This window comes from Haliaeetus leucocephalus, unplaced genomic scaffold, assembly GCF_000737465.1.
Source record: "Haliaeetus leucocephalus isolate CR32 unplaced genomic scaffold, Haliaeetus_leucocephalus-4.0 Scaffold13, whole genome shotgun sequence".
Classification (NCBI taxonomy): Eukaryota; Metazoa; Chordata; class Aves; order Accipitriformes; family Accipitridae; genus Haliaeetus; species Haliaeetus leucocephalus.
Window position 1 is genome coordinate 3,211,104 of NW_010972449.1, and position 25,803 is coordinate 3,236,906.

Consider the following 25,803-nt stretch of genomic DNA (forward strand, 5'->3'; position numbering starts at 1 on the left):
ATTTGTAATTATCCAGAAGGCAACTGGGTTTTGTGACCTCAATTATGTAAATTGCATTTAAAGAATATTTTCTGCTCAAGAGAGAAGGGGGTTGGGTTCAAAACCAATTTGCATCATCTTTTCTTTGTTTTCATATTGCTACCTTGTTTCCTACTATTGTGTTCTATGCATTTTTTTTTACATTTTTTGTCTGTGGTTTTTGCTCTCTTGCAATTGAAAAGCAAGATTCTAATAAGTAGTCACTATGTGAGTTGACCTGTTGGCTCTGACCTTATAAAAGTTATCCATGGTTTAAGATCTTGAGTAAAGGTGGAAGGGTTGATATCTGTATGGGTGTTGCAGTGCTTATTTTCATTAATCTTGGTTGCTTTTAAATGTTATCACAGGGGAAATATTTATGTGGGCACCTACTGGGAAACTGGCATGATTTTGACGTTATGATAAGATGGATTGGTTGCAAAAAAGATTTTTCCAAGTACAGATGCGTCAACAAATGCCCTCTCTGAATTATGCGTATCACTTCATTTTTGTGTTGGACTGTTGTCGTGGTTTAACCTCAGCCAGCAACTAAGCACCACGCAGCCACTCACTCCCCCCCCGCCCCCAGTGGGATGGGGGAAAGAATTGGGGGGGGAAGTAAAACTCTCGGGTTGAGATAAGAACAGTTTAATAGAACAGAAAGGAAGAAAATAATAATGATAATAACAACAGTAATAAAATGACAATAATAAAAGAACTGGAATATACAAAACAAGTGGTGCACAATGCAATTGCTCACCACTCGCCTACCGATGTCCAGTTAGTTCCCAAGCAGCGATCCTCCCTGCCCCCAGCCAACTCCCCCCAGTTTATGTACTGGGCATGACGTCACACGGTATGGAATACCTGTTTGGCAAGCTGGGGTCGGCTGTCCTGGCTGTGTCCCCTCCCAACTTCTTGTGCCCCTCCAGCCTTCTTGCTGGCTGGGCACGAGAAGCTGAAAAATCCTTGACTTAGTATAAAAACTGCTTAGCAACAACTGAAAACATCAGTGTGTTATCAGCATTATTCTCCTACTAAATCCAAAACATAACATTACACCAGGTACTAGAAATAAAATTAACTCTATCCCAGCCAAAACCAGGACAACTATGTCATGAATTTCCTCAGTCTTGGAGAATTTGTTTTTGCTTTGTTTGTTTTCTTTACGTTAATATGTGTATGTATAAGGAGATAGATTCTTGGATATATTTTTGCAACTGAAAACAAACAAACAAACCCCTTTCTGGCTTCAGGTCCAAGACCACAGTGGAACATAGCTGTTATTTACTGTAGCGCTTAGCAATACTGCAGAACAATTTAGGAAGAGAGGTATGAAGAGAATGCTCTTCAGAATGTAAAAACAGCCCTGCTGGGTTAACCCAAAGCTTAGCTGGTTTGGTATGCCACTGAGAGGGACCAAAGCAGATGCCTACGGAGGAATATAAGGACAACATATCTGCTGCTTTCCCCAAGTACTTTTTTTCTGTTTCATAGCTGGAGGACTTTCTGAAGTAGATGTGGTTTCAGATTTACTGGTCACCACTGAGTGTCCTGCTTTGCTTTGAGCTTATAAACTTTCAGGCTCTGAGCAATTCAGTGTCAAAGACTTCCATATCTTAACTACTTAATGTGTGAAGAACTGTGTTTGTTCTGAAATTACCATGTGTAGGTGCATTGGCATGAAGTACTTACTGAAGTGTGTACTGAAGTGCAAAGTGATCGGGAATAGATACCTGGATAGTGGTTGAAAGTCATCTTTCCTTTGATAGCCAACAACAGACACAAGGATGAAGAGTCAGAAGCAAAATATTTGGAGTTCAAGGGATTAGTTCATCCTGCCATAGTTCTGTCTCAAATTTAAAGTGTCCGAATTATTCTTCTTTACTTTTTTTGTCTCACCTGTGTGCTGGTTCCTCTTCTGGAGTTGTTGCTCATCTTACCAAAAAAAGAAGAAAAAAAATCTGAAGAGAGTCCTAGGTAGCTAGCGGAAACTTTATCTTCAAACTAAGAATGGCTGTGAGAAAGTAATTGTTGACGATCTTAGCATCTTTATCTGTTACTGTAAATACATTATACAAAGACTACTATGTAGAAACATGTTATTTAACTCTGGGAACAATTTTCTTCATACATCACATCAAAACTAGTCCTTAAAGTTTCTAGCGTTTTTTTTCTGCTAGACCTCAATGTCAGGTGAATAAGAAGAGGTCACAGATTGCAAAACATCTTTAGTAATTACTGTCCCATTAGTAGCCTCCACGAATAGCCTCAAAAGCACGTGATTCCTCTGAGCTTTTCATCCTTTCATTTAGTGTTTTGAGGAGTTTGAACACTATTGTAGAGGACAAATGCTGTTTAGCAGTTAAGTGCTAAAGGGATAAGTGTTAGAATGTATTTCTAGTTGAAGCAAAAAAGATACTTGTAAAAGGATTGGTAGGATCCATATGTGTTTGCACATCAAATGCGTTTTGTTTTGTAAGTGAAATGAGGAGCGGCTGATCTGAAAATTCAGCAAAAGCTCAGTGACGCAGGTAAGTCTCTAACACCTGTAAAACGTTTCAGGAAAAAATATTCTCCAAGACTTGTGCACTACTACTACTATATAGATGATGCCAAGTGGAACTAGATAAACATCACTTGGTTCATTTTCCTCTAATTTGCAGTGTACTAGTCCCTTCATTACTACTGGTAGTTGTAGTAGTAAGATATGTAATAAGGAACTAGCAACAGTGCAAGTAAGCCCTGTCTGCAGCATCAACAAGAGCAAAAAGACAAACAGTTCGTTTTATAACACGGAGACAAGACCAGTACACAGCAAGTTATCAGTTGAGTAATACGACCACTTTCTGACAATATCCATAAAGGATGTTTGCTTTTAAGTGGTATCCAGAAGCTGAGAAAGTGATAAAGGTGTATGGTTATCCAGCACTGTGCCCGCTCTGTACATACCTCTGTTTCCTGGCTGAAGTTCTGTACTACCCTGTCTTTGTAATGACAATCCCAAAGCTAACCAAAATGAAATCTTTTTCTTTTAACTTCATTATCTTAACTATTTATTGTAGCTGTTTCCTTGGAGGAGGATTGGGGGCAGCGGAACGAAATGGCTCTCACTTTGATACAGTCCTTGTCCTTTACTTAAAAAAAAAAAAAAAAAAATCCTAAGTGGGTGAAGTGAACTTTAAAGGTAATGCAAATTTGAAATACCAGCTCTTATGGGAAGCTGTTGTAGGTATTTCTTGCATGGCTCATAATTGCAGTCACTTTCATCTGCACATTTAAAGGAATAATCTTTGTAGTGTACGTGCAGGACTTCTGATATATAAAGTGATGAAATTCTTCATGCTATATGTTGGCAGTTCTTTTCTCCATTTGATTTCTAGCACAAAAAGCATAACTCTAGTTTGACTCTAAATGATGAATAAGTAGCCCTGTAATCCACTCTGTGCTACAGGATGCTGCAAAATATATACTGTTAACATTTTTTAATCACAATTTTGGATTTGTCTGTCTTGCCTGCGTGATTTGGTGTGAGGAACATCTGACCTTTATTATCTTATGAACATAAGGCTTATTTAACCTTCTCATCTAATCTTGGGCCAGATGGAGAGCTGAAAAAGTTTTCAGGATAAACACATTACTGGACTGATTGTGATTGGAATATTGGAATCTAATGGAAAGGGCAGGGTGAATAAAGAATGTACTACAATTTGCAGTAGGGTCTTTGAAATGATTAATTTAAAAAAAATAATTGTGGGTGGTCTCCCCTGGGTCTTCAGCAACTGAACATGAGTTTCAGTAACTGTAAGGATAATTATTGCATTGTACGTTTCATTTGTGTGATTCTAAAATGCTTATTTCGGTGCTATCCAGTGGTTACTAAATTGCGTGCAAGACTTATATTTGTATTTTATTACATATTTGGCAAATGCTTAACAAAACGTCTCTCTCAATTTGTTCACAGAGCATCTCAGTTAAGTAGGTGGTAACCAAAGCTGTTGACATTCTGAATAAAAAAATAGTTTTTTTCAGTAGGTTTTTTCTTAGCAAATGGTAGTTTGTGTCACTACACCCAATACACCATTATCTTACTTTTCCAGGAAAAGGCACAAAGCTGTAAAGACATATGTTAATAACGCAAATCAAGCACTAAAATCTTGGCTTCTTATAGGTAATTGTATTAGTTTAAACAAACACATCAAGTTTAACCAGAAGAGTTTTATACGAACAAAATATAAACGAAGGTGAAAATTAATAGAAAAACTGCACCAGAATTCACAACCTTAATTTGCAACATTGGTTTGAGAAACAGGTTTCAGTTTAAAGTAGTAAATGTTATAATATCAATGCATAGTGTATGTATATATATTCAGATTGGCAAAAGCAACTGGCGAAGAGGACACACCCTTTTTCACTAAGTATTTGTAAAGGTTCCTTTTTTTTTTTTAGCTTTTTAAAATCAGTAATAATGTCATATCTGAGTTTCTAAAACTGATTCTGCAATTTGTTATTTGTTTTTTTACCTTCAAATTGTGTTTGACACAAGTATTTTTCCATTTCAGAGGCATTCTATAAGTGGACCAATCTCAGCTTCAAAACCCCTTGCTACACTGACAGACAAAAGACCAAGCTATGCTGAAATCCCTGTTCAAGGTATTGATTCAAGTTCATTCAAACGTTGGTTTTAGCAACGCTATTAATACTTTTAAATTTTATTTTATATTGTTTAGCATCCAAAGCATTATTATATTATGAACTTTTTATTATCAAAATATTTTCATAGAATCATAGAAAATATCGCGTTCACGTTTTTATTACTTGTGTTTCATCACACATGTGACGTATCATAAAGATGCTTTTTTGAATTTTCAACAAAACCATGATTGCATGCTGATAACTCGGCATTATTCTGACAGTTTTTAATGTGTGCATAAACTGAGATCACTTGCAAAATCAAGATAAGATGATTTCAGAGGCATGTCTTGCAGCTGGCTTCCAGGTATTAAAAATACATAACTCTGGGGTTACATTATTTATTGTGTGGTTGCGGGGGCTTTTTCCCCCCAAAATGAAACAAGGATGATGGTTTGCATTGCATTGCGTGTGAATAACAAAATATAAACTTATTAAGTATTGAATCTTCACGAGCCAGATGAAAAATTGAATGGAATTAAATTGTGTTGATTTATCTGTTTCCCAATATTTCCCTGTTCTGTGAACTTTGTTTTGTCTCTCAAAACACTGTTCACAATGTGCTCTTCCTGTGAGAATGAATGGCTATCATGTGTTGGGTGTAGCTCTCTGATTTATGCCTGCTTTAGGGGTTTTTTTGTGTAGATGTTTCTCAAGATAATCCCCATATGACTCCAGGCTGAATATTTCCTCTCAGTTTGGTATTCCCGAGGTCTGATGCTTTCTAAAGGGTTGGGTTTTTTTTTCGTAGCACTTCATAATAGTCTGTGTGTGCCAGATTTCCTTCTTGCTTTTGTTGAATGCATATTGAGGTTATTTGTACAATACAGCTGGAGTTTTAATTTTAGAAACTTTGATATTTTTAGGAATATCGAAATGCCTTTCCAAGAAGATAGTTTTGGATTCTTTAATTGTTAAAGAGTTCATGGGTGGACATAAGCTTAAACACAAAATGAGTGGTATGCTTTACATAGTTTTTATGTTTTCATTATAGTCCATTAATGCAGGAGCAGGACCGCATGCCAATAGAGAGTGTGCCAGGCAGAATTCCTGTTTACAACCGTATATATTTTTGAAGTATCTCTGTAGCAACGTATGTTTTTTATGTCACATTTTCAACTAATAAATGGGGTTTCACTTTTTTTAATCCTCATTCTTCATTTTCATGGTTTTTTGGAATTCAAATTACTGCCTTCTAAGTGTTGCTACATAGGAGTATGTAAACCTTTTGTTTACAGTCTAAAGGTTTTATTTCAAGGACTATTTCTTCAATAATAGGAAATAATTTTGATTTGATGCTACAGAAAATGAATTTTCTTGTAGTTTGATTTTACTCGTTGGCAGCAGGCAGAACTAATCTTTCCGTACAATATGTAAAGGCACCTTTTGGACTCCACTGCATGGAGGAGGAAAAAAACCCCAAAGCATGTTTTAATTTAAAAAATAAAAAAACCCAACCCAACAAACCAAGGGAAAAAAATAATCACATGAGGGACAAAGCAATCTGCTTTACCAATCCACATTGTGAATGGCGTATTCAATATTTTTGGCCATGTGCTAAATGGGGATTCCTTGCTTAGCCTTTTGGTTTAGCAATTAATTTTTTTATAGACCAGGGCAGGTGGATTAGTAAGAGGCCTTAAGGAAAAAGGATTAAGGTCATGATGTATTCATAGTGAACTTCATTGGTATGAACAAATTTAGGCCTCCTCTTTTATACAGATAAAATCAGTTGCTCTCACTAAAACAGCCAAACTCAGGCACTGGTAGACAGTATTCATGACTCATACCTAAATGTCTTACATTTAACTGGAATCTTTATTAATGATGTTCTCTCTTCTTTTTCTTGGTCCAGAACATTTGTTGAGAACGTCTTCTACCAGCAGGCCAGCATCTTTGCCAAGAGTACCCGCTATGGAAAGTGCCAAATCTATTTCTGGTAATATCATGTTTTTTGGATGATTAGTAAAGTGAGGAACTCTCATTTCAATGCTGTACTTACAGATCTACTTTGCTGGCATAACCTACAAATATTCTTCACTATTACTTATAGTGGTTGCTGCACATTTGATGTTAACTTTGAATTTTTAAAAAATAGACTTGCTAAATAGAAATTTATGTAGAGTGTTAGTTTACTATCAAGCTGACATTTCAGTATCAGCAGCGGCTTCTAACAACAAATCTTCAAGATTTATAGCACAAATAGTGTGATACTGTGAAAATTATACTTTCTATAAACTAGGGAGAACTAATTTGAAAGAAATACTTTTTAAAAACCACCTATATTTGAGTAAATGGTTTCAAGAAGAAAATGTGGTTTAGATCATTTTGATTTGTCCTAAAAAAAAAAAAAAAAAAAATCCACCCAAAAGTGGTTTTTCCCAATTTCTTGTGTCTGGCATTTATAAATTAATGTACTTGCCCCAAGTCATTAGAAAATAAGTCTCTGATATATGTGGAGACTTGTATCTTTGATTTGCACAAACATAAACAATGGTGACTATTTAGGTATATAAGACAAACCTCATACTTTTAACTGGAAACTCTTCCATGTAGAGAAAACATAACCATTCCAAATTTGGTTTTACAGAGTATAATGCTTGTGCTTTCATTCATGAGAAAATTTTGTTGTCCTTTGATAAAATGAAGCAAGCTCTGTAGAATGTGGCTGAATGGTCTCAGGTCAATCTTTAATATGCTTGTTGATGATAATTAACATCCAGAGCATCACATACATGCCAATTCTTGATTGAAATTAAGTGGAAATAAAGCAGCTGTCATCTCTAAACCGTTTTGGGTTTGGTTTTCTTTTTTTGTAACTGCTTGAAGCTTAGCAACATAACTACATGGACTAGAGAAAATTTAGTGTTAAAATTTAGTGTTAAAATTCCTTCTTGTTCATGAAATCCTTCAAATGGAAGTAGCAGTATTCTATTAAGATACATTCATCAAGTTTTCTTTGCTTCAGGATACAAGCTTGATCGTAAATGTTGGTAGTATAGTCTAAATCCTTGACATTTCCTAAGTGGAAAATACCAAGAAAAATGTTGAAGCCTAGTATTGGGTGTACGTTTCTATGCGTGGTTTCTGAACTAATGTTTGTCAGAGAGCAAGAATAAGTTCGAAAGTTTTTATGTTTGCAAATGATAAATGTATGGGCGTTTTCCCACTTAGTCTCTCGAAGAAGTAGTGAAGAAATCAAGCGGGATATCAGTGCACCTGATGGAGCATCTCCAGCATCTCTGATGGCAATGGGTACCACCTCACCACAGCTGTCACTCTCATCTTCTCCTACGGCATCAGTCACCCCTACTACCAGAAGTCGAATAAGGTAAAAACCCTTTTTTGTGGTGCACTGAAATGTGTTAATTTCATAGCTCTTTGCATATATCTAGCATACAATATTGGCACTAAGACTGCAGACTCTGCTGCCACCCATACAATAATGATCTTCAATAATCTTTGAGAGCTTCAGAAAGTGTTTTCTGCAGCTCAGTATATGTTTTAAAAGTTAGATCAGAAGTTAGGCTTTTTAGAGCTTATGAGTACCAAAACTTTGTGCTCCACTAGAAAACCCAGCTAAGTCATGTTGCTAAATAATAGCCCCATATCAGTTAAAAATACCATGAAACCAAATTCAAGGAATGAGCTTACGGCATGTTGAACAAATATTTCAGAGTGGCTTGGACCCAGGGAGACCACATGATAAACCTTAACTTTTTTAATTGCAGCTGAAGACAAAGAGCAGCATGACTAGGTCTTAATTCCAGACACTGCCAAGTCTTCTAAATAGCCGTGAATGAATGGGCCTGGGTTATTTGTCCCACAGATGAAATCATAATGCAAGGCTAAGTTACAAATGGCCAGGCAATGCCCTTTCATTAGTAAGATAAAAAGATAAGTCTGTGATAAATTTAAAACTTTTTCTATCTGTAGTGTTATCAAAGGACTTCAAAGTATTTAAGCCTCATGTTATGCATATGAAGTATGTACTTAGCCCTGCTTCATCGATTGAGAAACTGGCAGACAAAGGTTAAATGACTTTCTCAAGACCATTTAATACAGAGCTTCCTGACAAAGCTTTTTTACAGCAGAAATATTAAACCCTTAATGTTTTGAGACATTTGCAATATGTAATAATTACATTATAAAATTGTGAAGTTACTTACAGATGTGGGTGCTATTGAAAATGATTTCCCTGAAATCAGCTGAGGCATGCCTCAGTGGTGCTCTCCTTTCACTGTGCAGAAATTAAATTGAGTTTGGATCTGTGGGTGCTTTACCAGCAGCAATTAATATTGTGTGTGTTAGCATCTAAATTTAGATCAAGTACATCCAGGAAAAAAAAAAAAAAAAAGACTGAAACACCTGTATATGAACTTTGAACTGGTAATGTATAAAATTGCATTGATGGCAGCCTGTAGACTGTAGCAAATAGCATGGCATTTCGTGGTAAAATTGTACAGTTACAATTATGATATCATTACTATGCCATCTGACCATTGACTGCAATGCTAAGCACTACAAGAAGACTTAAAAGTGGAATCTGCAGCAGTGGGTGTGTGGTGATGAGCACACTCTTTGGAACTGTCCTCAGTGTGTCACTGCTGGACTTCAATTTGATATGTGATCAGGTTTCTCTTTTTTCCCCCTACCTTTTTCTGAAAGTTGTTGTAAAATAAACTGTTATTGCTATAGTTCACTAAAACAAATACTTGGCAGTTTACTGTTCCCTGTTATAGTTGAAGCTTTGTTGGCTCTTTGGTTTGGAATACAGTTGACCTAATATACTAACTTGTAAGATTTATATGTCAAACCATTTCTCATTGTCTCCATACAACTTATGCTAATTTATTTTCTTCAGCAGTGTTTTCATAACTGTAAGAACCTGATATAAACCATGTGCTCTTACTGGAATTTGAGAACAGGCTGTACAGCTCCCACATGGCTAAACAGTAGGTTTAGCATAAAGAGAGGGAGCTTTTAATCTGAGTTCTCGTATGTTGTCCCAAATCTCTGTTTTAAAGTTCTCATAGTGTTGCATAATCTTTCGTTGTAGATTGAATATGCAATCTTGTTATTTGTTTCAGTTACCAATGAAAAAAATACACCAGTTTCGGTTGTTGAAATATGTGCTGATTTAAGAACTGAAGTACAGAATTTCTTGAAGCATCATTCTGACTGTATGGTGCCTATGAAGTTTAGATGCAGTAACCTATCCAGATAATTTCTTTCATATTTAAAATACACAATTAGCAACTTCCTTGTCATGTTAAATCTCTCTGAGATTAGCAGTTAGGTTTGAAGGCTCATACTGTTATCTTTCATGCTGAAAGATACTTACTGTTTTCTGTTTATTGTTCTGCTATGCATGTATTTTCATGGATGCTTCAAATGTTACCTCTATTGCAAATTGCAAAATATATAGTTAAGATTAGTGCCTTAGAAGATTTGGGTTTATGTTGGCATATGTTCTCTTCTTTTATGCATTCAGTGACAGATGCTGTCACTCAACAGTCTCTGGTGTTCCACTGGTAGCACACATGCATGAAGAAATCTGCAATCCCTGGATGCTTTCTTTTCCCCTAGCAGGACCTGGAGAATTGCTACCTGTAAATCTGCAGCAGAGAATCCACTGAGAATACTATGTGTTTCCACATTCCACCCCTCTTTCCAGTCACCAAATGGGTTATAAAGAACAATTAATTGAAGATTTGAGAGTGAATGTATACAATCTGTATATATTTTTGGAAATATCCAAAAGGCGTAACTTAGGGTATCATCTTTGTGGATGTTGTGAGAATCTTGCTTACATCTGCGTAGAACTCTTTAAAAAATGGCAGATGAGGAAGTCTTTGCAGTATGGATTCACTGATAGCTATCTTATTTTAATTTTCCAAATGGAAATTATTAAAAATAAGAACAACTGCTGGCACACTTTATATCCAGTAGCTAAGCTCCATAACGGTGTAATACCTAGTCATTTTGTCAAAGACTGTTCACTGGAGTATCTATAGAAATACTGATTCATGTAACTAGCCCACTACAAAAGCATTAACCTCTATAATATATATTTCCTAAGCTAAGCAGTCGTTTCTGAAGCCTGGTAAAGAGATGCTTGTAATGTAAAACTCATGTGAAAAAATGGCCAACTTGGATATGATCATTCTTTTCTTCCCCAATCTCTCCTTAATTAAAAAATTACTTAAGATAGCTTGACAGACTGGAAGTGAAATTAATTGATAGCTGTTATTGTGCCAGTTTATCAAACGGCAGATTAGCCTAGTTAGATCTCCCTCCTCTTTTTTGAGAACTCCAGATCTCAGGCAAATGTTCTGTTAGTAACACCGTGCTGCTAATATGCAAACTTGTTGTTTCAAGGTGACATTTGTAATCAGCCATGAGATGCAAAAGAGATAGCATCAGTTTATTCTCTTTCTAAATACAAAATAAAGTCACTTGAGTTAGTTTAATGATTCGAGCTGGAACTTACCATGTTGTGAGTTTAATTTTCTGAACTCTTAGAAAAAGTATCATTGAGGTTGAAAGACGTAGGAAAATAAGTTTAAAGGAAGAAGAAGGATGATTTGCTAATGAAAGAATTACTCCAAAATAACTCTTAGGCCTCTGCAGGTATTTCTGTGTATTCTGTTTTTCAGTCAGTAGTGCTTTACCCTACTGCTTTCACTGTGACAATAATTTATCTTTTTTTTTTTTTTAAGCTTTTACACTATGTATTTCTGTTGTAAAAGATATGTTACAAGCTCTAAGTTGCACTTCTGCTTTATTCTTAGGGAAGAGAGGAAAGATCCCTTGTCTGCCCTAGCAAGAGAATATGGAGGATCCAAAAGAAATGCCTTGCTGAAGTGGTGCCAGAAAAAAACAGAAGGATATCAGGTAACTGTAGAGCTGTTTAACATAGCTGCAACACATTAGAATCTGCCAATGGCATAAACCAGGCTGCTCCACAGTTGACTGCATAGATTGCAATGGCACTGGTATGTACTGTACTCTCTTGGAACACATGCTACGAGTCCTAACCTAAGTAACATTAATAGCTCTTTAGTCACTTTGCTCCATGTCGGTGATAGCTTTTTTCTTAAGGGGGCAGCTGACCTCCTATTGAGGCACTTTAAGACAGCCTTTTACAAATTGCACTTTTGAAACTGTAACTGAAACTTTAGCAACTTTAAGGTTTAAATTAATTTTTCCCAAATGCAGTTAGAGTACCATTTCTCAGATTTCAGAGATATTGTTTTGATAGGTAATTAGTATAGGGTTTTTTGGATCTTTTCAGCGTGCTCCCATTTAGTCTCTATTTAGGGACAGTTTGTTTTGTGAAGGTTGCATTGTCTTGCATTTTGAGCTTGGCTTTCTGCTGTGGTTCCAGACTTTTTTTTCAGTTAGTCCAAATGTTATCAGAAGCCAAAAGAACTAACAAGATAACTATCCAGAGTTCTCCTGATTACATTATTTTTTCAAAAGAATAGTGGCTTCAGCAAACTAAACCAGGATGTTAATAGTCTGACCATGATGTATTTGTTTGGTTAACTTGCATTGAAAGTGTTTGGAGTTCCCAACACAATCCTCAGTTTAAGAACGTTTACTCTTTCAATGACTTGAGACTCACAATGCAGGAGGAAGTTGAGAACCGCATAACAGGATGATTGCCCATCCATAGGAAAAGTCGTCTTTCAGTACAATGGACAGGCTTGTGATATAAGCCCTTCCCCCCTCTTCCTTTGGCACGTCTAGTACTAAACTGTGCTATTTCTGAGGATAAGCTTCTTTGTGGAAAGAGCCTTTCTCCTTCCCCACATTTTAAAAAAGGCAGGATGTTATATTTCTTTATAAATCCTCTAAAACTGAATGCAAAAATATTTTCCCATATTGTCTTTAAATGAAAGATGAATTTGACAGCTTCCTTATCTGGTTAAGGAAAAGTAATAGAAAGTATTCCAAACTTTTCATTCTATAGTTGTGTGCACATGCAAGAGCATGCTTTTGTTTATATAGATTGCTGCTTATAATTACTTGAGTTTATAAACACTAGTAGAAGAATAGATTTTGAGACTTAATGTGCTTGCTTCAACAACTGTAATATGGTTCTCTGCTTGTGTTGCTACTGAGAAACCATAGCATATAGCATCTGTAGAACCAATGCGTGCCTTCTTTTGAAAGAGTAAGATTGTATCAGGAGGTTATATTAAGTTAGGTTTTGGAGAAGAATGTCTTTTGCTTTAGGCACACTCATTATTCATTTTTTTGTTGCACAGAATTTGATTATTTTCAGCATCCCCTGATATTAAATTCTGGTTAAACACCATGCTAGTGGTGTTCTATTGTTTTAAACAGATCTAGCATTGTATTCATTGTGAGTAGTACTTATCCAGCTTTCTGGCATCTCAACAACGTTATCAATACCAGATAAAGATTCATTTTTTTTTTTTTAATTGAAGCTTTGCTTAGTTTTAATTTTATTTTAAAACTACGTGGATTCAAAACTGACAAGCAGTAAACAAGCATCAGAATAGTGAACATCTTCCTTCCTCATTAAATCCCCCTTAAGGTAGTGTAGCTCTCTTCCTCCTTCCCCATCACCCAAATACTGACAGGGTACCTTTTCTTACCTTCAGCTCCTCCTAATGTCTTATACTCTACCACAGTTCCCTTTTATTCCCAGCATTTCCCGTAATTAGAACTTCTACTTTTCTTCTATACCACTGTTTGCTTTTGTTTGGCTTAGCATCTGGGCAAGAGCCAGCACATGCTTTTTAGAGCTACCTGCATGCTGACTGACCAGCCGTCTTCTGTCTCTGAGCTGCTGCTTGAGCCACACAGAAGAGTCCTAAATATCCCAGCCTTTTCCTCCGTAGTAATAGCAGTAGGTCCACTTTCTGTCTAGTCACCAATTTCTATTCTATTACCAATTTAAATCAAAGTTAGCTATTACTTATTTAGTTACAGATATAACAGGTTAAAGGAAAAATACTTGCAAATTGAGTCTGTAACAAGTTCTAAAATGACCTGGAAGAGTTTAACCATGATTTGGAAACAAGGAAAAAGGAAGTCTTAGAAGTCTTTTGTTTCAGAATAATTATTTTGTTAATTTTGTCCTATTCATATTATATCAATTTGTTTCTAATGCAAATCTAAGTAAACTATGAATATTTAAGTAACACTCAGCCCCGTAAGCTAGTATTTTTCAAGTATGTCTTTGCCAACATGGAAAGATGTGTTTACTTCTTCATCAGTTGCCAACAACAATCACTTTTTTTGGTCTAGTTTTCTCCCTCTCACCTGGAGGTGATGTCTCACAGCTGTAGTTTTTTATGCATACATGTATGTAAAATATTTATAGAAAATTATTTCAGCTCTTGGTGTTTCATAGAGAAGATGAAACCATGCACATTGAGTTAAAGCCCCATTTCTAACAGAGCCATGTTTGCTCCTGGCATTGTTTTACCTTTCATTTCTGCGATTAGATTTTGCACTGGATGTTGGAGAATAGTTGAATTTCTGGTTTACACATGGACTAATAAAGTAATCACACAAAGTCAGATACAAATCTTAATTTCAAAAATTTTGTTTAAAGTGTACAGAGTTATAGGTGGCTTAAAATGTTAAAAACAAGGTATGATGTAGTTGGCTTACCCTTATTAATGAGCAGCAGCATACGATTAAACATTATTCTCTTTGTAGGCCAGCTGTAGCTCTTGAGCTGCTTTTCTTTCCATGTGTTGAAAATACTAAAGAAGAAAAAACAAAAACAAAAAAAACCCCACCAAAACACACCAAGGTCTGTACTCTTTCACAGAGAGGTTTCCTTTATTCACAAGATACTTGTCGAGAATACAATACTACTTAATTGCTTGGTACAAGTAGTATTTTTTTTTTGTCTGCTCAAGTAAAATGGAAGAATTAACTTCTGCTCTCCTATCCCCTCTAAGAAATGACTTTCAAGCTTATGATTAGAAGTCTTAAGTATCACTGTTTTAGAAGCTTCAAATTTTGTGAATGCCAAATAATTCAAAGATGATAGTGTGGTGAAGCTCTATTTCAACGATTATAGTGGAAGGATTTTATTTAAAGCCCTTCACACACATTCACAGACATTTACACCAAACTGCTCTTTCCACCTCTGACAAATATATAGTTCCATACAGCAGAATTTTTAAAGGTATCTTAAGACTCTCTTTTGTGAATGCATTATGATAAACAAGCTAATACCTAACCCTGTTAAAAAAACCTATAATAAATTCCTTCCTTGTGCAGTTTTCTTGATTTATTCAAGCAAATTTGGAACGGAATAAATGAATAGATTTCTTGAAATGTAGCTGTTAAATAATATCTAACTGTGTTCCAAATCTGATATTTTTAAAGAGTACCTCAATAACAAAAATAAGGTTAAAATAGCCAATGAAAAGAAGAGAAATCTTACTATGTTGTTGCTTTTAATATACATGCTGTCTGAATGTTGTTTGCAAGCAGAATTTCTCCTTGAAGCTTAAGTCTGGAGAATGGTGATCTGCAGAAGGTCATTGCAGAACTAACAGCAGGCAGGTTCTGTATTAACTTTCATCTAGAGCCTGTTCAGTCTAGACAGTATTGCACTCACTAAGTTACTGAGTTTAATTACATACAGGGCTGAACAGATCCCTAAGCCATGAAAGAGGAGAGTTGCTCTCTTAAGATAAGGGTGGGGTTTTTTAAGCATTTAGATAAAGGAGGAGCAAATCACCTTTAGTTTTCAGATGAACAGGCAAAAATACTTGAAATTTGATAATGTGTTAGCTTTGCTCAGGATCTGACATACTGATTCAGAGTACAGTGCCAAGTGCTGCATTTTCTAGAGAAAGAGAATCCTCCTGACTCTTCTAAAATATGTGCAGTGTCATAAAACTGTCATAAATTCCAGATATCTTCAAAGCATAAAGTAATCCCATCCAGCTGTTATGGAGCATTTACCCTAACTGGAACACAGCTACTTTCATTTTGAGTACACAACTAATAAAAGTCCAAAAAAGGATGTGAACATGCATGTTTTGTGTTAAGAAGGGGACCAATAAACAGGATACACACATCCTTACCCATTCTTATCTACAGCAATATTTCAATTTCTTTTCCATTTTTTGTCAGCATTCTCAGAGATAATTTGCTTCCAGAAGTCTGACACCAAAAAAGCAATTGTCACAAGATAGCAGCAAGAATAGACTAAATTTTTTTTTAACCTTCCTTTAAGCTTTCCATGCTTCCTAATTACAGATACACTGGAAGAGCTCCTTAATGTAGTCTTGCAGTACCTGTCCTCTAATTCATGCAATGCTGCTTTTTTCTGGAAAGACCACCTAATTTTTACCTCCTATACAGATCAAAGCTACATGTCTTACAAAAGATTTAAAACTTACTATCTACATGGCAGCAGTAAACAATAACAGTGTTTAGTGATTGAGCAGTGTGATTGAGTATAAATGTATGTGTACCTAATGCTGTGGTGAATTGCACCTTGAAATCAAGCAATGCTTTCATTTGTACTCAAGTAATAAGTGTAGAATAACAAAGCTAGAGGTAAAAGATGGTTTAGGTTGCTTTTTTTTAAACCTGTTCCTGTATACACGTCTTTATCAACACTAAGCTAGATCATATTCTACTCAAAGTATTATATTGATTTTTTAAAAAGCACAAAAAGAAGGCAAGACTGTGTGCTTATGTAAGCCTGTGTTCAAATAATGATTCCAGGGTGTGCATGCTTTCACTGGTGCTATCTGGTTGATTCATCAAAGTAGTCAGGCTGCCAAAACACTTCTCTCCTTGGTTTAAGCTGTGATGCTTTAGCCAAAAACTGTTGAGTTAAGGAAGGACATGCTTCCTTTTTCTGTTTGGATTGGATTCTGATACAAGAGAAATGTCAACTTGTTAGACTTAATTACGACAAAATTTAGAATAAATTATGAAGCTGTCTGTATCTCTGTAAGTGCTTCAAATGTTAATGTCTGAAGCTGTTAGGGGTTGGTATTTTTGAGAATGACTGCTCCTTTTATAGTTCTTTTTTGTGCCAAAACTGAAAAATATCATGTCTTTGGTATGGAAAGAAACATTAATAGTCAATATTTAAGGGTTTTGATGGTTTATATTTGCCATTTACTGCCTTTTCAGAAGCTGGGATTGAAGAGGCAGTAGTTAGGACTGCTGTTAAGTCTATTCCAGAAATACTTTTACGTTCTCACCTACTGCTAAAAGTACTGATAGCCTCAGCTTTAATCAATGATTTGAGAATCAGTGAATCCTGATTCAATGGAGTGTGGATAGCAGTTATCTTCTAGTTTACCTTTCTAATTTTTTTTAACGGATACTCTTCTTTTGTGTGTGTATGTGTCTTTTAAAAGCTTTTAAAAGCTTTTTAATAGTAACTTTCTGCCATGGTAGGAAGCCTGCCAAGGTCTGTACACTTAAACCTCAAATCTTGTTTTAATGGTTTAATATATTATAGTACAGGATCGTATTAATGCTTTTGCTTTCTCAGCCCACTTATTTCATTAGCTAATACAACAGAGACAGAGACACATGTTTTTATTTTCCCCATGTCCTGACTCATTTGTGAGCCAAACTGAGTTAGGATGTGGGAACCTCTCCCCCTTGTGCAGAGCAAGGGATGGAGAAATAGCTGCTATGCAGTATGCTTCTCTGCTCAAATTGTAATATACATAGTTCAGGGAGATTGAAGACAGCTGTGGATATGTCTGCTGAAGAGATAGTTAAAATATCTTTGTTCTTAATTTGTAACTCTAAGTTAGAAACCATGTATTCTATAGTTGGGTTTTTTGGTGTTTGCAGGATTTTTTTTTAGCTGTAGAGTTTTCGGGGAACAGGATGGGGAGTAAAGAAAGTTGAATTACTGGGTTATAGTAGTTAATATCCATTTCTTGCTTTTTAAAAAGTAAAGGTATTTTCACTGACTATAGAAGACCTGTAGTTAATTTGGGATTATTGCAAAAAGCAATAGGAGACAATTTCAAAATTGGCACTACACTGGTTAAAAATACTTTTAAATTGTCAATTCTAGAAAAGTCATAGGTTGGGAGAGACCTTAGACTGATGTTATGCAGAGCCCTGTTAAGCAATCTAGAATGTTTCTATTGAGGGGGATTCCTCCACTTCTCTGGGCAACCTATTCCAATGCTTAATTGTTTCATGGTGAAGACTTTTTGCTTATATCCAGACAGAATTTCCATGGAAAAAAAATTGCGCCTGTTGCGTCTAGTCCTGTCACCATGTGTCCTTGTGAAGAAAGTACCTCCATCTCCTCTTAGGCACTGGAAGATTCTGATTACATCTCTCCTGAATCTTCAGGCTGAATAAATCAAATTCCTTCAACCTTTCTTCATCTGTCAAGTTCTCGAACCATGTAATTGTCTTGCTAACTCTCTGCTGGACCCTTTTTTATTCTTCTGTGACTATTTTGAACTGGGGGGATCAAAGCTCTATATAGTATTGCAGGTATAGACTGTCAGGGGTCCAGTAGAGTGTAAGAATCCCATCCCTCGATCTGCTGGCTGTACTTTTAGTGATGCAGCTAAGGGTACAGTTTGCCTTCTTTACTGCAAGGATGCACTTCTGATTCATGTTCAAATCCAGTTCATTTACTGTTTAACCACTATTGTATTTCAGCCTAAGATAATGGGTTGTTTTGTTCCTATTACATTTCAACCTTGTTTCAGGAAGAATCTTCTTATTCTTTTTTTTCTGTGTGAGCACAAGGGAATACTCATTTTGTGGTGACTGCTCCTACTCTGCATTTTGCAGTTTAATAGGAGCTTGAGTCATGCTTGAAATGTTTTTTGGTTGTGGATCCACCAGGGTGTGTGTTCTCCTACCATCTTGTCTTCCCCTCTTTGTCATGGCTGTAGAATGGACTACAGAATTTGGTCTGTTTGATTATGTAAAATGTAATATTCTTATGCTTTGTCTTTAGAAAAGTCTTACAGATTTTTAACTCTGTTTCTTATACCTGGTTGGAAAGTGTCTTCCACAGATCTTTTTATGACAACAACCTGTTGCTTAACTCCTTTTCTTAGAATTGCCTTTTTTAAAAAAAATCTCTCCCAAATACTGGAGGTGACTTCACTCCCATCCTAAGTATTAAACATTAATAGACAATAGACAATCTCCTTCTAGTTCACCTATCTCTAGAAAGTCTTATTCCTCATTTGACAATTTATCTGAAAGTATGTCCTTCAATTGCTATAATACTGTGTGGTCTGAAATGGCTTGAAGAAACATTTCGGATTAGATTCCAGCAGAATTCTCTTAATAGAGCCAATTACTTAATAAAAGCAGTAACAAAGAAGAAATTATGTCAGAGATTTTAGGCTGATGTTCTGTTTACCATCAATTCTTTGAGAAATAAGAGCTTAATGCAAGATTGATTTCATTATACTGACCAAGCTTTTTCAAAAAACCACAAGTAGTTAAAAGCATTTGGGAAATAAAACTGTGCTGTATTTAAATGTGCCAGTTATGTGCTCAAAGCCCTACATAAAAAATTAAATTTTCAGTTTAAATTACAATCTGTCCAGTTTCTAGATTTGTTTTTTAGTGTCTGACCAATATTATACTTATTTAGTCTGAGAGGTAATAATAATTCATAATGCTCAGAGCAATTGGAAACAGAAACCAGTCCCTTTTAATTGTTTCCTTCCGTTGTATTTAATTCAGCTTCTCTGGATACATTAAAATTCTTGGATGATAGGTTTGTTTTCTGCTTGTTGTCGTAATAATAAAAGCTGGACCCCACAGGAAGATTTAGAAAAATACAGTATTCCGAGCTCTTTTTCAGAACCAACCAAACTTGTAAGTGAACTTTTTTTAAGTTGCCCTTTTTTCCAATCTTTATATTCAAATTTCAACATTCTATGGATGCCACTAATATTTAAAGTGAAATTTTTAGTTTATACAACAATAACGTCTAAGGGAAACTTACTTTCTCTTCCTCTAGTTTCATTTACCATTTTCAGCACAACTGTACACTGGTTTTTTTGCTCACATACTTATAAAATGATGAAAAATGTCTCTAGATTTTCGAGGTGAGCACTCCTGGTTTTTAAATCATGTAAAGAGTCCTGTCTTCAGCCCCAGTTGTTCTATAGGTCTGTTTTCAAGTGCATCCAGACTGTTTTGATACCTTGCAATTTCTTTTTTCATATATTCTGAGCACAAGTCTTCCTTCTTCATCCACAGGGTCAAACCTCAGGTGTAGGTTCTGATGATCTCATATACATCACTGCAGCATCCTGTTCTCTAATTTTGAAGAGTGCATTCTTGCCTGTTGATGTCCATCCTGACTGTTGCAAAGATCACTATTCCAGCTCATTGCTTTAACAGTATTGCATTGTTTGCTTCTCCTTTCTCTGTGCTCTCACATTTCCAATATAAGCTATTGTTCTCACTTTGAAGGCTGTGTACCCTTCCATCCCTCTTTCAGTACTGAGATCTCATCTGTGCTTCAAGTGATGCTGCTGTTTAGGCTCAAACTCTTAAATTTTCAAATAAATATTGCTGTGCTTTCTCTGAAATGTGTGGAGCAACCTGGGAGAGAAAAGAGACATTGTAAGCTCTGTGAGACAAGGTACTATCAAACTTTATTTGTACAGTGACTGGTGATCGGTTGTATCGGACTCCTGGTCTATGGTAAATAGAGTATCTTCTGCAATAATGCCAGTTCAACAGGTACTTGTTGAAACTATATCCAGCATTAAGTCACTAGACTGGAAGCTAGTGTGTTAGAAACTGTCCATCAGATTCAGCAATGCTTCAGCATTCCTCCTTACTTTAATAAGGAATGTCATATCTATCCTTGTAGTCCTGAGACTTAAAAATTTGCTAATGCTCTTTAGTAGCTTTAACTAGTACAATTTTTTTTTTTTATCGTTTGGCTCAATGTATGCATGTGTGTCTGAGCAGATCTGTGTTTAACTTAACTGTGATGATGCTAATGTGCATCTTTCTCCTCTCCTTCCCACATCACTTGGCCATCGTGGGGAAGGAGGGAGAATATTTCAGCCAGGGGATGAAAACCAGGACTGAATTTTTCTCCCTCAGTGGATTGTGTAGCAAAGGAAACATGATCATCCACATTTTACATAACTAGCTTGCCAAAGATGACCGTGACAAGAAAAAGCCCTTCTCCCTACCTTTAGCTGTCTTCTTGATACAGATGTGATCCGAGGCATTACTGCTTACAGGGTAGGGGGAAAGAACTTTTCAAAAAGCAGCTCTGTAAACAGACACAAGTAAGAATTTATTGGCTTTAACAATCTGATTTTTTCCCTTTTTTTCCTTAAAGCCTCGTACTGTGTGTTGTATTTTTTTGCCTAATTTAAGTAACATTGAAAAAGCTTTAACCAAGCATTAATTTAAATCCAATTTCCTGTCTCTCTTGAGGAGAAAGGAGGGAGAGCTTCATGTTTTTTTCTTTTGCTTTTAAATTTTCCCACCCCTGTGGCTGGAGGAAGCTGTGTGAAGAACATGTTCCCACAGACTGGGGGTCTCCAACAATGACATTTCCGTTTGCAAGCAGGCAGCAGGACGGCAGGCGAGGCTCAGACCACTGCCTTGGGCATTGTGAGCCTGAGCACGTACGCTTACGTCACCAGAGTTTGAACCTGCATTTGATGGACTTTGTATAAAAAGTGCTAAAGCTGAGCAGGAAACGGAGATTTCCCTCACATTCTTCTAGAAATTGCCTTTAGTTTTGTTTTTTTCCTCTGTTGGAGGGGATTGCAGTTGTTTTCCATTTGTAATCCAAATCATTGGTTTGACAAGAAATACAACTGCCTTCGTTCTCAGCCTGCGTGGCACAGTAACACTGTGGGATTCTGGGTGGAGTTTTCTGCACTAGGAATGACAAGTTTTATGTCTTGGCAAAGACAGGTGATGACTATTATGCTGTCAGGTGAAAGGTTGACTTGTGTGATTGCGTTTCTGCAATTCTGTGACTGGAGGTCATAGTTCCTGCTACATTAAAATTTTAAAAACTAAGTAGGGGAGCTAGTTAGCTTCTGCTTAAGCCCAGTTAAGTGAGTTAGATATTAAAGCATATTTATATTTCTCCATACAGGTCTAACAGATAAACTGTGAGTTGTTGTTACTGTTTTTTTCTTAATTAAAAGTTTAAACTGACTGCTACCCACTTAGCCGCTTTACCATTGTTTGACTGCCAACAGCCAAGTATAGAGTAATTTAAAAGGTCACTGAGGCATCTTGTTCATAACTCTTTTGGACTGGCCTGACTCTTTTTACAATATTATATACAGTCTCAGGAGATGCATTTACCAGTGCCACTGATTTTCCTACTGGAACTAAAAGGTCGAGAGTGCAAGACTGCAGTTTTCAATTTCAGTTTCAATCCCAAAGATAATGATTCCCTGCCACTGTCAGTGTTAAATCTGTTGGAACATCTTCATTTCCAAATTAAACTTAATTTTTGTTTGTGATCTTGTTTGCATAAGTTTCTGTATAGAAGTCATTTGTTGAGAAGAGAAAATACTTGTCCTCATCAGTTAGAAATTTTGTCTTGATACTAATGCGGTGGAAGTAGAAAAGTAAAATCTTACGTTAACAGAGATGCTAGCACTTTGTCTGTTTCTGGGATTTTAGGCATACATCTTTATCTCGTTTGCTTGTCTATCTTGGTGTGTACGGCTGTACCAAATCTATACTCTTACCCTTACTCTACCACAACATTTTACACCTTTTAACACACACATTTTGCACGGGATTTTTTGGTGGGGGGTGGAGACGGTGGCAGTGTGAGCTTAATATTATCTCTAATTAATATAAAAGATGACTGACTTTCTTACCACTACATTTTTTTGTTGTTCTCTGTAGTAGTGTGTTTTGGTTTCTTACCACAGAACCTTAGTATTAGGCTGTTCACTTTCTCTGCTGATTTCTTCAAAGGTATTAAAAAAAACCAACCAAAAACCCCACAAGTATTGGTGGATTGGTAGAAATAATACATCTTAGATTATGATTTTAATATTGTTTATATTTTGTTCCCTTCAAGAATATTGACATAACAAACTTCAGCAGTAGCTGGAATGATGGCTTGGCTTTCTGTGCGGTTCTCCATACTTACCTCCCAGCTCATATTCCCTATCAAGAACTAAACAGCCAGGACAAGGTAAGACATTAAAAATCCCATTCCTAGGACTGTGAGACTATATATAATTAACATGAGTTAATAAAGAAGAATTAACAAATTTGAGTTCTAAAAAAACCAATATTACTAGGAATCATAACTGAAACACTTCAAACTACTTTGCTGCTTTTCTTATTATAACCTTTTAATATTATGAGATCATTGGGTTAAATGGAACTTTGAAACAGAAAAAGATAACAAGTTCATAAATTTTAAGTCTGAGGCATTTTATTTAACCCAAACAGTTGGGAAGTGTTTTCAGTTCAGGTTTTGGAAGCAAGGGGTGTTTAAGCTTAAAGATTTTAAATCCATCAGATTTGTACCTTGACATGTTTTGTTCATCGCTTTCAATATCACAAGGATGTTGTTTCATCCTACTTTCTCATACTGATAACTGACTGTGATACTCTTTTCAAGTGATAGGTATCCAATAAAGGTAAACTAGATGTCAAGACTGCAGAGTAGTCTGTATGTATTCTAGTGTGCTACAGTTAATACCTACTGGTGTGTTATCTGGAGATATGTTATTAATGATAATATACCCTAAAAAAATAAGAATATTTCATTAACACATGAAGATACTTTTTATGCTTTTTAAAGAATAAATAATCCATTCTTTAGCATTTTATAACTCAGTCATTCTTCACTGGCAATGATTTTTCAGCATTATCTTCTGAATGAGGAATGGATACAAATTTTCCATAAATTTTTGGATTATATTAGGACATGTTCATTCCTATGGCTCTCTTTAGATTACTAGAGTCAAATTATGGACGCCATTTGAAGCAAAAGTAGCAGCATTACTATGAACATTCTTACGCTGCTTTATTATGTTTGAAGTAGTATTTCCTTGGTTTCTAACATGTTTTTATATCTCATGCAGAGAAGAAATTTCACTTTGGCTTTTCAGGCAGCTGAAAGTGTTGGCATCAAATCTACTCTGGTAAGTTTTAACTGCATACTGAATGAATTATGACCCATTTATAAAGATCAAATTACTCTGTTTTGTACTTTTGAAAGATTTTGATGCTTTATACTTAAAAATAGCAGCGGATGAGCTCAGCTAGAGGTTATTGCCCCTGTATCGTACTTGACTGAAAAACATAAAAGATACTCCCTACCTCAGTGGCTTTGTTTAATAAACCCACTGTCGTCAACAACTTAAGCTTACATGTTTTTTGCATGAAATAGTGACTGAGATACAGACCTGTAGTCCAGCAGCTACAGCAAAGGCAACAGTGTGATAGCCTGTAGCAGATAAACTCTTAAGCTATAAAAGGAAGATTCATCAAACCTCATCTCTCAATATCATAAGAAATAATAATAAAGGCAATGGATTTGTTTGAGAATAATTTGAGAAATAGCTGTGTGATACAATCTTCAAGAATTAATTAATTCTCTCCTGTCTGTGCCCTACTTTCAAATTATTTGGGGTTTTTGAAATTCTGGAGGTACAAATCAAGCTATGTTATTTGTTCTTTTGCTTAGTGTAATATGAGAGTCAAGATTTATCTCTTAAACTTTTCATTTGTCATCATTGTAAATAAGGGTTTTTTCAATTATTGTTTAAAATAAGCTTATACAAATCTTAGCGTAAAAGAATTAGTTTTCAATAGCGTAGTATTTCTAGAAAAGGAAGATTTCTGAAGGTATGGAATTGGGAGTAACCCAAGCCCTTGTCAATAATCACAAAAATCCAGCTAAAATTGCCAGTATCAGAAATGATACTTAAGTGATACTTTTGTAACCTAAATTCTAACAGAGCTGCCATAGTTAGCAACTAATAATACAACACAATTAGACATTTTTAAAAATAACACTTCCCTTGATCCTTATCAGCACTTTTACCCCCCCCAGCATTGTATTTGCTGACAATGGCAGTGTAACTGTTGGGCTTTTGTACTTTGACTTTGTCAGTGATCTGAAACATTGAAGTTTCTTACCAAGTGCTGCTGTAAGAACTAGATTGTGGAAAATAACTGCAGTAATCCTTCCATAATTCAGCTTTAGTCTAAATGGTTACTGTCTGTCCTTTCTTTTTTTAATGTACTTAATTACAGATACTCTAAAAAGGCAAACTGAATGGAATGAAATCTTCTAAGTGCAAATTGTATCTATCATAAGGATTTAGAATCTATTTACATACCTACATACACAGTGTGTATGATGTGTATGTTTGTGAATTTTTTTCCTTGTCCATATTACATGGGTGGAGGGTGAAAAAGGGTGTGAAAACGACTGTATGTAAATAGTAGTGGTAATGTAAGGGGAAGTTATTTGTTTCCTGAATAAGAAAGTGTTTGACTACTTTCATGTAGAAAATTAAAAAAAAAAAAAAAATTTTCTCTTTTTTGAGTTCTGGAAGTTCCTGGACCCAAAGCTTACAAAACAGACCCTTACAGTAAACAAAATTTATGAGAAACTACATCACTCTGTTTTCCTTTGTACATGTGCCTTTGAAAAGGGTAGATCAGGCTTTGTTTACCCTGCTTATTCACTGACAGTCTGGTATACTGTTACTATGAAACACATGTGAACTGGCCTGTCAGTTAGACACGAACTGTTCGCTTTGTTTCTTGGATATACCCAGATTGGTGGTAAAGTAAACTTCCCTCTTCCTTGCCTCTTTAGATTATTTTATACATATTTTTGAGTAAAGTTCAGTAGTTTACTGTAAAATGGGATTCAATTATTTATTGATGCTTGACTCTTACCCTGATATGAATTTTTAACTTAAGCTTCAATTAATATCTGGGCCTTGATTCTGTGACTCACGGTTCTAGGTAGATTGCATTGACTTGTGAGGCTGGTGTAGGGGTATGTGAACACTAAAGTCTTGACTACTATACTAATTGTACTAAGCGGGGGACGACTCAAGCATGCACAACATTAGT

The 25,803-nt window shown here is 35.8% G+C and overlaps 1 protein-coding gene across 1 annotated transcript in view; it reads left to right on the forward strand.

Moving 5' to 3' along the window:
• The window catches only part of SPECC1L (sperm antigen with calponin homology and coiled-coil domains 1-like), a 68,199-nt gene that overhangs the window by 39,479 nt on the left and 2,917 nt on the right, over nucleotides 1-25,803 (forward strand). The window contains exons 10-15 of the mRNA XM_010575154.1: nucleotides 4,581-4,671; nucleotides 6,566-6,649; nucleotides 7,885-8,041; nucleotides 11,505-11,607; nucleotides 22,775-22,891; nucleotides 23,793-23,852. Coding sequence (XP_010573456.1) covers nucleotides 4,581-4,671; nucleotides 6,566-6,649; nucleotides 7,885-8,041; nucleotides 11,505-11,607; nucleotides 22,775-22,891; nucleotides 23,793-23,852 — 612 coding nt within the window. The remainder of the gene's footprint in view (nucleotides 1-4,580; nucleotides 4,672-6,565; nucleotides 6,650-7,884; nucleotides 8,042-11,504; nucleotides 11,608-22,774; nucleotides 22,892-23,792; nucleotides 23,853-25,803) is intronic.